General features: G+C 33.5%; 1 protein-coding gene across 2 annotated transcripts in view; it reads right to left on the bottom strand.

Moving 5' to 3' along the window:
* The window catches only part of LOC126972036 (uncharacterized), a 44,492-nt gene extending 39,310 nt beyond the window's left edge, over positions 1-5,182 (bottom strand). For both annotated transcript variants that reach the window (XM_050818601.1, XM_050818600.1), the window contains exon 1: positions 86-5,182. In XM_050818601.1, coding sequence (XP_050674558.1) covers positions 86-4,986 — 4,901 coding nt within the window. In that variant the 5' untranslated portion in view covers positions 4,987-5,182. The remainder of the gene's footprint in view (positions 1-85) is intronic.
* Between the last annotated feature and the right edge of the window lie 8,184 nt (positions 5,183-13,366).

The following is a 13,366-nucleotide window of genomic DNA, read 5'->3' on the forward strand; positions in this document are numbered from 1 at the left end:
GAATAAATGGTTATGTGAGAAATCTTAAGTAAACACTGCAATATAAATAAATAAGTACAATAAGTCATTTTCAATAACTACTTACTTGTCTACTTCATCATCATTATCATCCCTACATTCATTGTCACTGGTATTTACATACTTAAAATATGTCTCAACAAATGATTCTGGAAGTTTGTCTAGGAGGACTGATACATATTCATATAGCTTCGTATCACTATTGTTTATTTTAAAGCACATCCAACCATCCTTTTCAATATAGTCTGTTGTTTGGGATACTTGATTCTTATTCTCATCGTCTTCAACATTATTTTGTTTCTTGTCATGAATTTCTATTTCAGATGAACTAACTTTACTTGTCATTTCTAAATTAACTTCACTATCATATGTAGATATTTCAGGTTCACATTCTAAAAGTTCTGAAGGTACTTGTAAATCTAAATCTGGACTCTTTTCTATCTTTTTAAGTGAATTCCTGTTGCTTTTGTAACTTTTCTGCTTCTTATTATTGACCAATTGCTCGGTTTTTTCAGATATAGTAGTTTCAGTTGAATCTACAGCATTACATTGTATGGCATCATCAAATACTTTTGTCTTATCTTCTTTAGCTTTTTCTTTTTGTGCCTGTTTAGGTACACCTTCTATTTCAGAATCTGAGGACTCTGTTTTCTTTTCCAACAGTTTGATTCGTTTATTCATTCTTCTAGTCAAAATTGCAACTTCATTAACAACAATTTTGTCCTTAACATTATTATTAACTTTATGTTTTTTTGTGGTTTTAGGTTTACGTTTATCAATTTTCTTTTTTTCAGATATTTTCTCATTTTCATCACTTGAACTCATCATAAGTGTATGCTTTGCTTGTTCTACACTGTGTGGAATCAATAAGTTCAGGCTATCATTCAATGTATTTGTTTCATCATCTGAGTCAGGGTCATATTGTCTCCGAACTCTTTGACAACTCTGACTAAATACTTCCGTATTTGCTTCACTGTCATTGATCTCATAGTTATTTTCTAAAGCTGTAATAAGTTTGTTAGTCCTAACAAAAGATTCAAACAAATTCTCATCATATGTATTACTACTATCTAGAGAAAGGTCTGGTAGCCTACATTCTGTTATTACTTCAGAACTTTCAATAGATTCTTGTTTAGGAAAAATATCCTTTGAGGAAATGTTATTATGCCCTGCCATAAACATAGGCTCTATCTTAACCTCCGCAGCCATACTATAGTCAGGCAGGTCTTGCGGTTCTATTTTTATGTGAACAACTGATGTGGGTGGAATTTTAGTGCTTTCACAAAATTCTTCTTGATCATTACTATCAATATTATTAGAATCTTTAAGTGCACAAGATCGAAGCTCCTGCATTAGTACTTTGGAAACCCAATTAGATTCTTCTGGTTCCGCAGTATCAGCATATTCCATATCATTATCATATTCAAAGTCATCATTATCATTTACATCATCATATGTGGGATCCGTAAAGTTTTCTAAATTTGAATACATTTCGTCTGACAAAGTGTTCACAGAATCTATTGCGACAGCCATAGTTTCTGCTGGTTCACTACAAACTTCATGTGATGTTGAGATATATTCAAAACAGATATTTGCTAATGTTTTAACTTTATACTTCTGGTTTAAACAATATTGTTCTTGCAAAATGTTATTATAATAGATACAGCAAATCTGAGTCAATGATTGAACTTTATATTTGCTTATACCATTGACCTTTTTTTTATTTAAGCCCTTTAGTGCAGTTGTTGAACTAGAACACTGATTTTCTGATAAAGTTATGCATTTTTTTATTATTTCTAGACAAAGAGTTGATAGTTTCTCTGGGGGATCAACAGTCACTATTTTCATTTTTATAATGGGAGTTGACATGGTCATTAGAATAACACTATTTAACTTTGCAATACTCTGAAGTGATAATTTTTCTGGATTAAAGAAACTTCTATCACTAAATGTATATTTGTTGGAGCCTGCTAAAGTCTGTAACTCACATTTGTCATCTATGACATTTACAATATTTGAAGCTTGACTTCTATGTGGTTTATCTTGCAAGTAATTATTAATTACTTTGATACAAATATTTTTTAGAGATGGAACATGTTGAATGTTGTGTAAATTATCGATTTTGTTGTTTGTTGAACTGATACATTCTTTTACTTGTTTTTTGTTGTCATTTATATCCCATTTGCTTGTCTCATGAAAGTTAGAAGAAGTTAATAATTTAGCTTGAATGACATGTGTACACATTGTGACTAATGATTGAGGGTTTGAAATTACGTTAACTGTTTTCATATTAAGGCAAGTATTAAGAGCAGCTTCTGTTATTTGACTAGATTGTCCAGATTGTTGCTCTGTAACAATTCCATTGCCACTCTGACTATATTTGCCATTCTGGAAACTTTTAGAATCATCAATAAAGTAACTACACACATATTCTTGATTTGTATAAAACCAATCTGGAGATGCAAAATATTGACAAATAGAGGACATCCTGTCTTTATAATATTGGTCAAAAAAATCCTTGACCATTTTGACTGTAATATATGTATCAGGAGGTTTTTTATTTCGGCTGTCCTGGGCTAAAAAAGACTGGTTAGGTTTGACCTTTTTAACCATTATGGAATCATTAAGCCATACTGCATGTCTTCCTTTTATTTTATTTACTGTTTCTGGTGCTTTAGAAAACTTTGCTTTTGGTTCCTCTTTTTTTGCAATTTTGATTGAGAGTTCTTTGTTTAAGAAAACAGTTTTTGGATTAAACTTTGGTTTAGGTGACTGCATGACTTCAACTATTTCACAATCACTGTCATTATCATTAGCTATTACAATTTTCTTCTCTTCTCTGTGTTGCAAAAGTGCATTGGTTTTTAAAAATTCTTCATACTGATTTGCTAAGTCTTCTTCCATCTGAATTAGATTATGTTTTGCAAGTTTAAAAAGAAGAAAAGACTTTTTGACACAGTAATCCATTGTAAATGTATCAGTCACATATTTTGTATTAATTTTCTTTTTAATAAAATCATCAGATTTTTGTGTCATAAGCTGACCTAGCTCAGATGTAGTTTTAACTATATTAGTAAGGAATTCACAAGCTTTTACTGCCTGCTCAGATGACAATTTCACTTTTTCTTTCATAGAAAGGTCATCCCTGTTATCAGTTTGTGAACTAGCTGACACTTTCGATGTAGCATTTGTTTGAATACCAATCTCAACACCCTTTTTTATTTCATTGGGATTGAGAATGGGTATGTCAAAGGGTGTTTTACTACTATTTGAAGGAAAAGTTTTCATTATCTTTATTTCAGTGCTTTGAATTTTCTGAGCAAGATAATTTTCAATTTTGGTTGAATCAGGAGTTGTCTCACTTTTATGGACAACAGATCCTTTTATTGTGTCTTCAACATCACCACTTGTTAGTTCTGAAATCTCACTATGATTTGTAAGGTTGTCATCAGATTGCAGATCAATGTTTTTACCTCTTCTTTTCTTCGGACTTCGAATAACGTTTCCCTCTTTATCAAAAACTTTATACTTTCTTTTTTTCTGTTTTTTTGTTGTATCAACCTCATCTTCATTGAAATCTTCCCCAGAAGAAGACTGTGATAGATATTTTTTTTTATTACCAGGAACATAGTCAGTATCATCATCAAATTTACCTCTACGCCCTCCATGTGGTTCATCATCTGAAAGTTCAATATTTGCAAAAGGGTCTTCATCAGAACCTTCATCATATTTAAATGTTTGCTTGGCTTTATGACGTTTTGGTCTACTTGATATATGGTCATTGTCAATAGTTGTAGGTTCAACAGGTTGTTCTTTTAGTTCCATTTCATTTTGTTTTTGATCATCTGCTATACCATGTTTTTTTGATATATCATTAAATAATAGACTCTGTTCCATATCATTTTTATGATCTTTTAGATATTCTTTGCTTTCATCAATATCTTTATCATTATTTGTGTGTCTTAGCCCTTTTTTAAGCTCACTTAAGCAAATGTCATCAGCATCACCTATATCAGATTTTTTTGTTGAAAAACATAAATCATCTTTTGAATCACCAATATCCAATGTATCATTGCAAACATTACTTGTACTCTCTAGTTCATTTGTTTTCCCATCACACACATAATTATTATCCTCATATTTGTTCTTACACTCAATTGTTTTAAGATTTAATGGAGTTATTGAAGAGATTTCCTGCAAATCTGGGATTTTTTCAACAGTTACTTTCTCAACTGAATCTTTTTTTTTCCTGCCTCTTTTGGACTTGACTGAACATGCCTTTTCATTGGTGGTTGATGATACAACATTAACACTTTCAACTTCACTGTTGTCACTTATATTTAAATTAACTTGCAGCGATTCCTGCTTTACTTTCTTTGGACGGCCCCTTTTCTTTTTAGGTGGAATCATAAGAGGACTGTTTCCAACATGACATGAGTCCTCCAGAAGAATGGAAGACTTTAGATTTTCAGTATTAATATTTTGATCAGTGCTATTTTGTACAGCACAATCATCTTTCCTTTTTCTTCCCCTCTTTTTAACAGGCTTAGGAGATGAATTTTTGGGATACTTTGTTAGCTCAGCTTTTCGCCGTGGTTTTATAATTTGAGTTGGATTGATTTCTATGGATACATCTGATTTTTGCTTGAGATTGTCATCTGAAAACGAAGAGTCTGACATGTCGGGTCTGTTATTACGACTAGTCTTTTTATGACGTCTTAATTTATCTTGCAAAGGTTCAGACCAGCTCGAATCGGTAATTTCTACATTTTCACAAACTTCGATGTCGATTTCGTTAATTATTTTTTCACAACCGTCGCTTGGTTCTTCCAATAACAAGCCGCCAGAGTTAGTGGTAGGGATCAAATCTGACAAAGTAATAAAATCTTCTTTAGAATCCGCTTGAATTTCATTGAACGCGTTCTCTGTTTTATTAGAGCAGCTTTTTAACTCAACATTTTCGGACATTTTGAAACACTCAATAGATTAAGTGGTAGAGAAAACCACATTGTTTATACACCTTTACTTAAGTAAGTAGAACGGATGAAGTTATTCAACGTTTACTTAAAGAAAAACATAATGTTGAAATTCAATTTCACAAACAAACTCTCAAGAATTGTATTTTGATTTATTCCTCTTTTTCATAAATAAATATATCTGTCGCATGTCACAATCTGCATTCTGCAATGATACAAATAAAAAAATAAAAATGGCCAAAGAATAATAAACTTATTTTGAAATGAACTACAACTGCATACTAGACTAGATTATTCTAGTCTAGTAATAATAATGTGCCCCTACAACTAACCAGAAGAAAAAGGCGGGAGATCTTGAATATTGCTACAGCGGTAGATTTTGATTAGGTATTGTACATCATATAAACTTATCCATTCTATGAATGCGTTTAGTGCTCGATCGACGGTCAGCGCTGACCAAGTTGCATTTTTTTTAAATATATTTATTTAAAACGTTACAAATTTATATAAATAAAACAGCAAACCAAAAATCACGAAGATTTGTCCGGATTGCTAACATGAGTTGAGTTCGTAATGATAATTAAAATAAGAACAGAAAAAACTTAAGTAAGTACATACACAAGGTTTACAAACAAAGCATCATTAGATCAGGTTGACATTCAACCGATCATCGCTGATTCATATCTCTATGCGAAAACAGGACACCGCTATCTTTCGATCGCGCTATTCCGTCGCACACGCACAGCGATATGTCTATTCGCTCGGCCGGTGGGCGGCGACAAAGAACCCGATGTTTGACCCACTTAGAATGTATGCTACAGGTGTTCAAAAATTGCAATTTTAACTTATCTCTAAAATTTTTTCTGGTGATGCTAATTTTTACAAATGGATCAATATCATTTAATAGCCGAGGAACCAAATATTGTGTTGTGTGCGAACCATAAATGTTAATGGACTTTAATGTTTTTAAGTGATTATTTGTGATTTTTCTAGTAGTTATTTTATGGCAAATTTTACTTTGAATTTCATGATTGAAAATTGTTCCTTAAGAAGACAATCATTAAATTTTGTGTGTATTGGTAAGATTTTACAGTGCCTGAAGAGATCATTATATTCATTCACTTTATGTTGTTCTTTTACTACTGGGGAGACTATTTCTTTAATTAGCCTAATTTGCATGTTTTGTATTTTATCTAGGTAGGTCTTAAATGTTCTGCCATAGCTGGTAATACCATAACTTATAATGGAATCGGCTTGTGAGTTCTATAATAATAATATTTTATATGGTATTCTACCCTTTATTAAAATTAAATTGGCTAAAATTGATCCGAGTTTGTCACATACAGTATTGATATGGGGGAGCCAGTTAAAACAACAATCGATAACTAAACCCAAGTACGTATGATTTTCAACAGTTTCAATAGTGGGACAGCTACATATTTGTAGCTTTTGATGAAAACACATATGGCAATGCGCCTTAAGCTTCTTGATTGTGTCATAATTAGTTTTAAGATATGGTGATCGAATATGCATCAATTTCGTTTTATCGGCATTGAGGACAAGCTTATTGTCGTGGCACCATTTGTTAAGGCGGTCGAAGTCAAACTAAAGGTTCTCAAGTGCTTGTTCAATGTTTCTATCAGCGATTACAAGACAAGTGTCATCAGCGTATTGATATGATGTACAATGCTTCAGTATATTATTTATATCATTGACATACGCGATAAAGTGTATTGGGACGAGCACTGATCCCTGTGCTGTTCTTTCAGTAACTGATAGAACATCACTCTTGGAATCTTCTATTTTAACATAAAATGACCTATTTTTGAGATAATCCTCACACCAATTTAGGGTGGGGCCTCTGATTCCAGAGTTTCCAAGTTTCGAAATCAAGCGTTCATGATTTAGAGTGTCAAATGCGCGCGAGAAGTAAATAAAAAGAAGCGTGTTTGCGATTACCTAAGTGACCGTTAATTTCATCACTGAACTTAGAGAGCAACAACGAAGTACTTTTGAGTGGTTGAAAACCATACTGGTTTTTGCTAATAATATCATGGTCGTGATAAAACGATTGAATCTGCTCACTGAGGTACTTCTCAACAATTTTATCTATAGATGATAAGAGGGAAATAGGCCGATAGTTAGAAACATCGTTCTGTTTCCCTTTCTTATGCACTGGTCTCACGCAACTTTGCTTTAATTCCCTCGGGTAGTTTCCGACTGCAAAGCTGACGTTTATTAAATGCGCTATAGATGAGGATATTTTCTTTGCGATACATTTGACATCTCTAATTTTTATGCCATCACCACCTTCAGCCTTTCTATTATTTAACCTGGATATTAACTTCTCGATTCTTAAGGGTGTTGCATTTTTAAAGCGAAGAGAGACGTTAGCATCCATTTTATATTCATCTGGATCTAAAAGTTTAATCGGGCAAGAAGGTACGATAGCCTTGACAGCATTTCGGAATTCTTGTGCAAACTTGTTTGCAATAACTTTGTGAGACTGTTAACTGTAGTCAAAAGCCTTAGAAACTATTTCATCTATGGATCTACTAACCCTGCCGCAAATATTATTGACGATCTGCCAAAGTTTTCAAGGATTTATCATATTTCTATTTATTTCATTCTGATAATATCTGTTCCTACTTCTTTCAAGGGTCTTATGAATTTTATTCCTAATCTGATTATACTCTAATCGAAGACATTTGTTTGTCGGATCTTTTTTCCAACTGTTGAAAAGGGCATCCCTTCTATCAGTCATTTTTAGCATAAACTGCTTCACCCAGGGTTGTTTCGGTAGTTTCTTGATGCGTTGCGATTTTAGTTTTAAGGATTTGTTATAAGCTAAAGTAAAATTAGATTTTATGAATTCATAAATTTTTTCAGGACATGAAATATTTGTCGATGCAACCACTCAATATTATTTAGTTCCTCGTTTACAATTTTACTGTCACAGTACTGCATTTTACAGTTATATTTTGTAGCACGCTGTATATTACTTGTAGCTTCACATGCCAACAGAATTACGCGTTGATCCGCCAGAAGTGTATCGACTGCGGCCGTGCACGGACTCAATGAAATTAACTTCGTAAACAAGTGGTCAATGCACGATTTTGTAATTTTATTTAACCTTTCCGATTCAGCGCGCTCCGGATCTCGCTGTACACTGTAGATCGGCAAGCTTCCGGCATTTTCGCGGCATTTTCCCCGTGTGTATTATTTTACGTGTAGTTATAAAATGCTTATAACTAGGGTGATTTGAGTTACTGTCACTGAAAGCTATTGAAACAAGCTATAAGACCATGTATAAATTATTCATATTGTCTTTCTTTTTTATTTCACAAAGACTTTTCATTCGAAAAAAAGTGTAAAAATAGGTATATTTTAAAATAAATATTGTTATTATTGTTAATTACTTGTTTTATTTATTTCCTTTTATGTTTTTGTAATGAATAGTATATGTTAATTATAAAATTAAGCTTAAATCTCCACAAAGAACGATCTTCGTGTAAAGTCTTGATAACGACCGCTCGCTGCGCCGGCCGGGAACAAGTGGACACATAAGTGCTTTGTACGTAAAGCTATGACGTCGAATATTGGTGGCCTTGAATCGTAACGGATCGAAATGTGTTTGGGAATTCACTCGTTCATAACTGCGTAGGCAAATAAACCATCTTGTACACCTAATAAGGGTGAAAACTGGATGAGGTAAGAGTGCCCCGCGGCACAGCCGCTCTCATTGTTTTTTGAATTACCAGTGCCCGCGGGCACGGCCGATGCGGAAAGGTTAATCTCTTTTCAATTCTGGTATAGTCAGTTATAACTACATTGAATCCGCGCTCGGAGAGCATATCGATGTACATATTTCTTATGGAATTGTTGGTTTTTAGGTCTATATTAGCATCGCCGAGAATAATTGTGTTTGTGTTCGAGTATCTATCTATAAACTGTGATAGTTCATAAACAAAAGTGTTTTCGTTTGTACGTGGTGGTCTGTAAAATGCACACAGTGTGACGACGATTTTATCCGCTGTTACTAAATTACCGAATAACATCTCAAAACTTGTCGTTGTTATGGTTGTTAGTTGAGTGAATCTAAGATAACTTTTCACATAAATTATTATTCCACCGCCTCGTTGCTTAGTACGAAGTACTGTGTGCATTTTATAGCCATCAATGTTATATAAATTACTTATACTCGAGGAAATACCCACCTCGGTTAATACAATAACATCGATAGGAATTTCACATGAGTTTAATAATAGTAACAGTTTAGGGAAAAGTTTTTTCATAGACCGAATCTTAACATGTAGGCAAAATAAATTAATTTGATTGAAGGATACTTGATTTATAAAAGAGGTAACAGTAGAACAATCAAAAATTTCAGATGTTGGAGTATGACATGTATTATTTAAGTAGGTAGGTATTTATATATTTTTTTTTCTAAGTTGAACTTATCAAAGTAATAACAGGTAATAAGTATAATCTATTGATTTGATAATAATCCGTCTATGTCTGCTATTGATCGAATAATGTGTGGTCGACTCTTGTCATCACCTTTTTTTACATAGTTAATGACATATTTATAGGTTTCCTTTAGTTTTTGTTGGCCATTGTACAAGAGTACTTTATTACGGTGCGTTAACGCTTCGCGTATAAAGATTCGGGTGTAGCCTGACCCTGTGGTAACGATGTCAGCGTTCAGCTCCATGTTTTTAGAAGAGTGTATCCATTGGGTACGCATTACGCTGGATTTGAGTTCAACTAGGTCATGACCTGGTTGTGGACGATTCCTAGGTTTCTGCAGGCGTCTGGCAGCTACAATGTCAACCGCACTTACCCCCAGTTTATCAGCAACTTTGTTCACTACATCTTTAACGTCTTGGTTCGGAGTTTCCGGTATACCTGCTATCTCTAAAGTTCCAGCTAGCAACTTTTGGTCTACTTCATTGATATGTTGTTCGAGCACAACAACTCTCAACTCGAGATTCTTGTTTTTATTTAGTAACTCCATGTTTTTATTAAATAGGTATTTTATAGTACTTTCTTGTTTTCGTACTATATCTTCGAGATCCGCCACTTGGCCATTCATATGTTCGACAGCAATTGTTAGGTTGCCTACTTCTGCCTTGATGATCCTCTGTGTTTCGCGAGAGATACTCGCGATCAACTTTGTTTCGTTTAGCGCTGTGCAAGCGTGAACTTCTTGTCCTTCTTCTTCGTCAGAGCTGTCTTCTGGTGCCGCAAAGAAAGAGGTACGCCTAAAAGCGTTGCTTAGGCATTCCTGAGAACTCCATTCCAGACCATCCGAGTACCGCAGAGCCGCCATCTGCTTGTTGGTAAGTTTAGAGCAGCTGGTGGTCATATATACCGTTTTATTACATCTACTACAAATGAGACCCGGAGATTTCAAGGTGATGTTTTTATTACATGTAGAACACTTTTTTGGAGCCATCTTAGAAATTACTACAGATTGAAGTTAGTTTAAAATTTCTCAAAAACAACTGTAAACACGACTTTATTTAGTGTTCAGCTGACAGAAAACTTGATGTCGCGTGCACAATAGCAAAGAAAAATGAATCCATTTTAAGCCTCTTTTATATGTGCGTATTATTTACGCAAACGATTACGTAATAAAATATAATATATTTGAAATTGCCAGGACACGAATTTTCGACCGAGGAGGTATATCTTTATTTCTTACAACCACTGACGTTCTATACATATAGACATATCATTCGCAGTCCGATAGCGAAACGGCAGAAGTCTGCTTAAAGACAATGTAAGCACACTTTTCTCCATAGTCATGTGTCAACTGTGAGTCATGTCTAAGTGTTCTTTAAAAAAGTAACCAAATAATACGTTCAAGACTCAAAAAAAGTAAAAGACATCACCAGGAAGTTTATTTTATTCGAATAAGATGGGTTGGCTAAAAGCGTAAATAACTTAGTAAAACGAATATTTTTCCATTAAATATGGTACAATTACTTACAAGTATTCACATCCCTGTCTCTCCCGCTTGTGAGAATAAGACAGATAAAAGAAGGCGACAAGCGTACAATCAGAAATGAAAACTATAGAGTCGAATAATTATTAGCAATTTGTGTACGGAAAGTCATTGCCGATAGAGTTGAATTTTTGAAGTCTAGTGTGTGAACAACATTGTATTTTGTGCACAGAAAGTCATTGCTAGTGAACATGAACGACTGACAAGAACGTGAACAATTACAAATTAGTGCTATTTACACGGTATCACAGACGTATCGTAACCAAGTGATAATTGATTCTAATTTACATCGCAAATCTGTAAAAGCTAATCTTTTTCAACTTTTCCGCACCAAGATGGTGCACGTCACGGAAATAGGCGCCGTTGTGATACCCATAATCTAGCTTGCATCTGGTGAAAAGGAGCCACCCATTGTTAAAGATTAGAAAATTTATATGACACATTATGGAACTTTGAACATGTTTCATTACAGTCGCCGAAGAAAAGTGGATGCGATTTTTATGACTGTAAAAATTTATTTAGTACTAGCTGACCCAGCAAACGTTGTATTGCCAAATAAAGAAATAAAAATAATGTAATATATAAAAAATTTGCGGCATAAAAAATAGATGACGACCGATTCTCAGACCTACCAAATATATCGTACATAAAATTTATCGTACTACAATAATTATTATATTCGGCTGCCATCTTGCAACCCTATTGCTGATCTGTGAATGGAACAGAATAATATAAAAATCATGATTAAGGGTGAACAACGCTTATCACATAGGAGTATGAAAAATAGACAGTAGCCGATTCTCAGACCAGTAGGTTATTCAGTAGAATATGCATATTAAATTTGGAAAAAGTCAGTAAAGCTGTTTCGGAGGAGTAAGGTATCCTACTAGAATCAGAAAACGCCTCTTGAGTAGTACTGACAAAAACATATCTTCTAACTTTCTTAAAAAGTGTCTAATCGAGTGATATTTATCTTTATTCACTAAAATCTCGAGGATCACATTGAATCGTAACACAATTAACTATTCTAATATAAAAAGTTAAATCCTTATTATACTATTGAACTATATTCTATAATAGGCTTCCTTTATTATTTTTTAAATATAAAATTTGAATTGACGAATTGTTAGCTCTACCAATTTTTTCGGAGTTTGTTGTAGAAACACACAGAGTTTCCCATTGAAGAATCCTTAACTTTTTGTAATTGTTATTTTGGAATCAATCATTTATTCTTTTTATCTTGTATTAACGATTTAGCATAGATTTTAGTGCAAACCATGTGCTGGCATATGCTTCGTCAGCACTTGTTACAATAATAATTATTTCATTATGTAATAGTATAAGGTAGTGAACCAAAACTTAGGTGATATTTTATATCAGCTGTACAAAATAGTATTTTAAATCACGTGGACAGCTGTTGAATTATAAAAAAAATCATCAAAAATTATTTTTCTTTTTGGAGCTAACATTCAAAGTTCCATTGTTGAGTTACATTGTATGGCTTGCGGAATAAATAAAATATATATATAGAATCAATTAATAGTTTATCACAAACAGCCAAAAGCAAATGTCTCATTCACCTGTAACTATATCACCTTACATAAGAGCCCTTTTTAATAGTCGGTCGTATCGGGGAGCTTGTAAATTAAACCACCGACTATATCTATCTCTTTCTCTTATGTGATCAGTTGGCACTCCAAGCAATCCTGGGTTGCCAATTTAATGTAGATGCAATCGCCACAAGTCAATGTTATACTTTGATTTTTATACCACTAATATTATAAAGTAGTTTTCTGGCCGCGGCTTTCCCCACGTAGACTATACGTTATAAAAAGTAGCCTTTAAATTAAGTTTACAAACTAATTTAATTCCAAATTTCATCGAAATCCTTTTTGTAGTTTTGGCGTGAAAGAGTAGAAGACGTCAATACATTCTTACAAACTGTCGCATTTATAATATTGTTACATCACACACTGTTGCTGTTCCTGAAGGATACGCGGGTGAAACCACGGGACGCAGCTAGTTAATTAATAAAACAAAATGTCAACATTCAGATTCAACTAACGTCGGCCTGTTCCACTACTTTTCATTATCTTTGCATTCTTTCTTCTTAAGTTAGCAAGTATACTTGTGATTTTTTTTTCTTCTCTTCTTTGACAGCTAACTCTACACATGCGTCGTTTTTTTTTAATTTGTTGAATTGATTTGCAAATGAGTTGCAAAATTGGTTTTTCTTTGTAATTGTTCATATATAAAAGGGATTTTTCGTTGCCCTTGTAACCTCACGTTTCCTGCAAAATAATCGTATTCTGTTAAATTATTTTAACGTTGAAGTTATTTAGTTTAACATCGTTAGGTCCAA

This window comes from Leptidea sinapis, chromosome 25, assembly GCF_905404315.1.
Source record: "Leptidea sinapis chromosome 25, ilLepSina1.1, whole genome shotgun sequence".
Lineage (NCBI taxonomy): Eukaryota > Metazoa > Arthropoda > Insecta > Lepidoptera > Pieridae > Leptidea > Leptidea sinapis.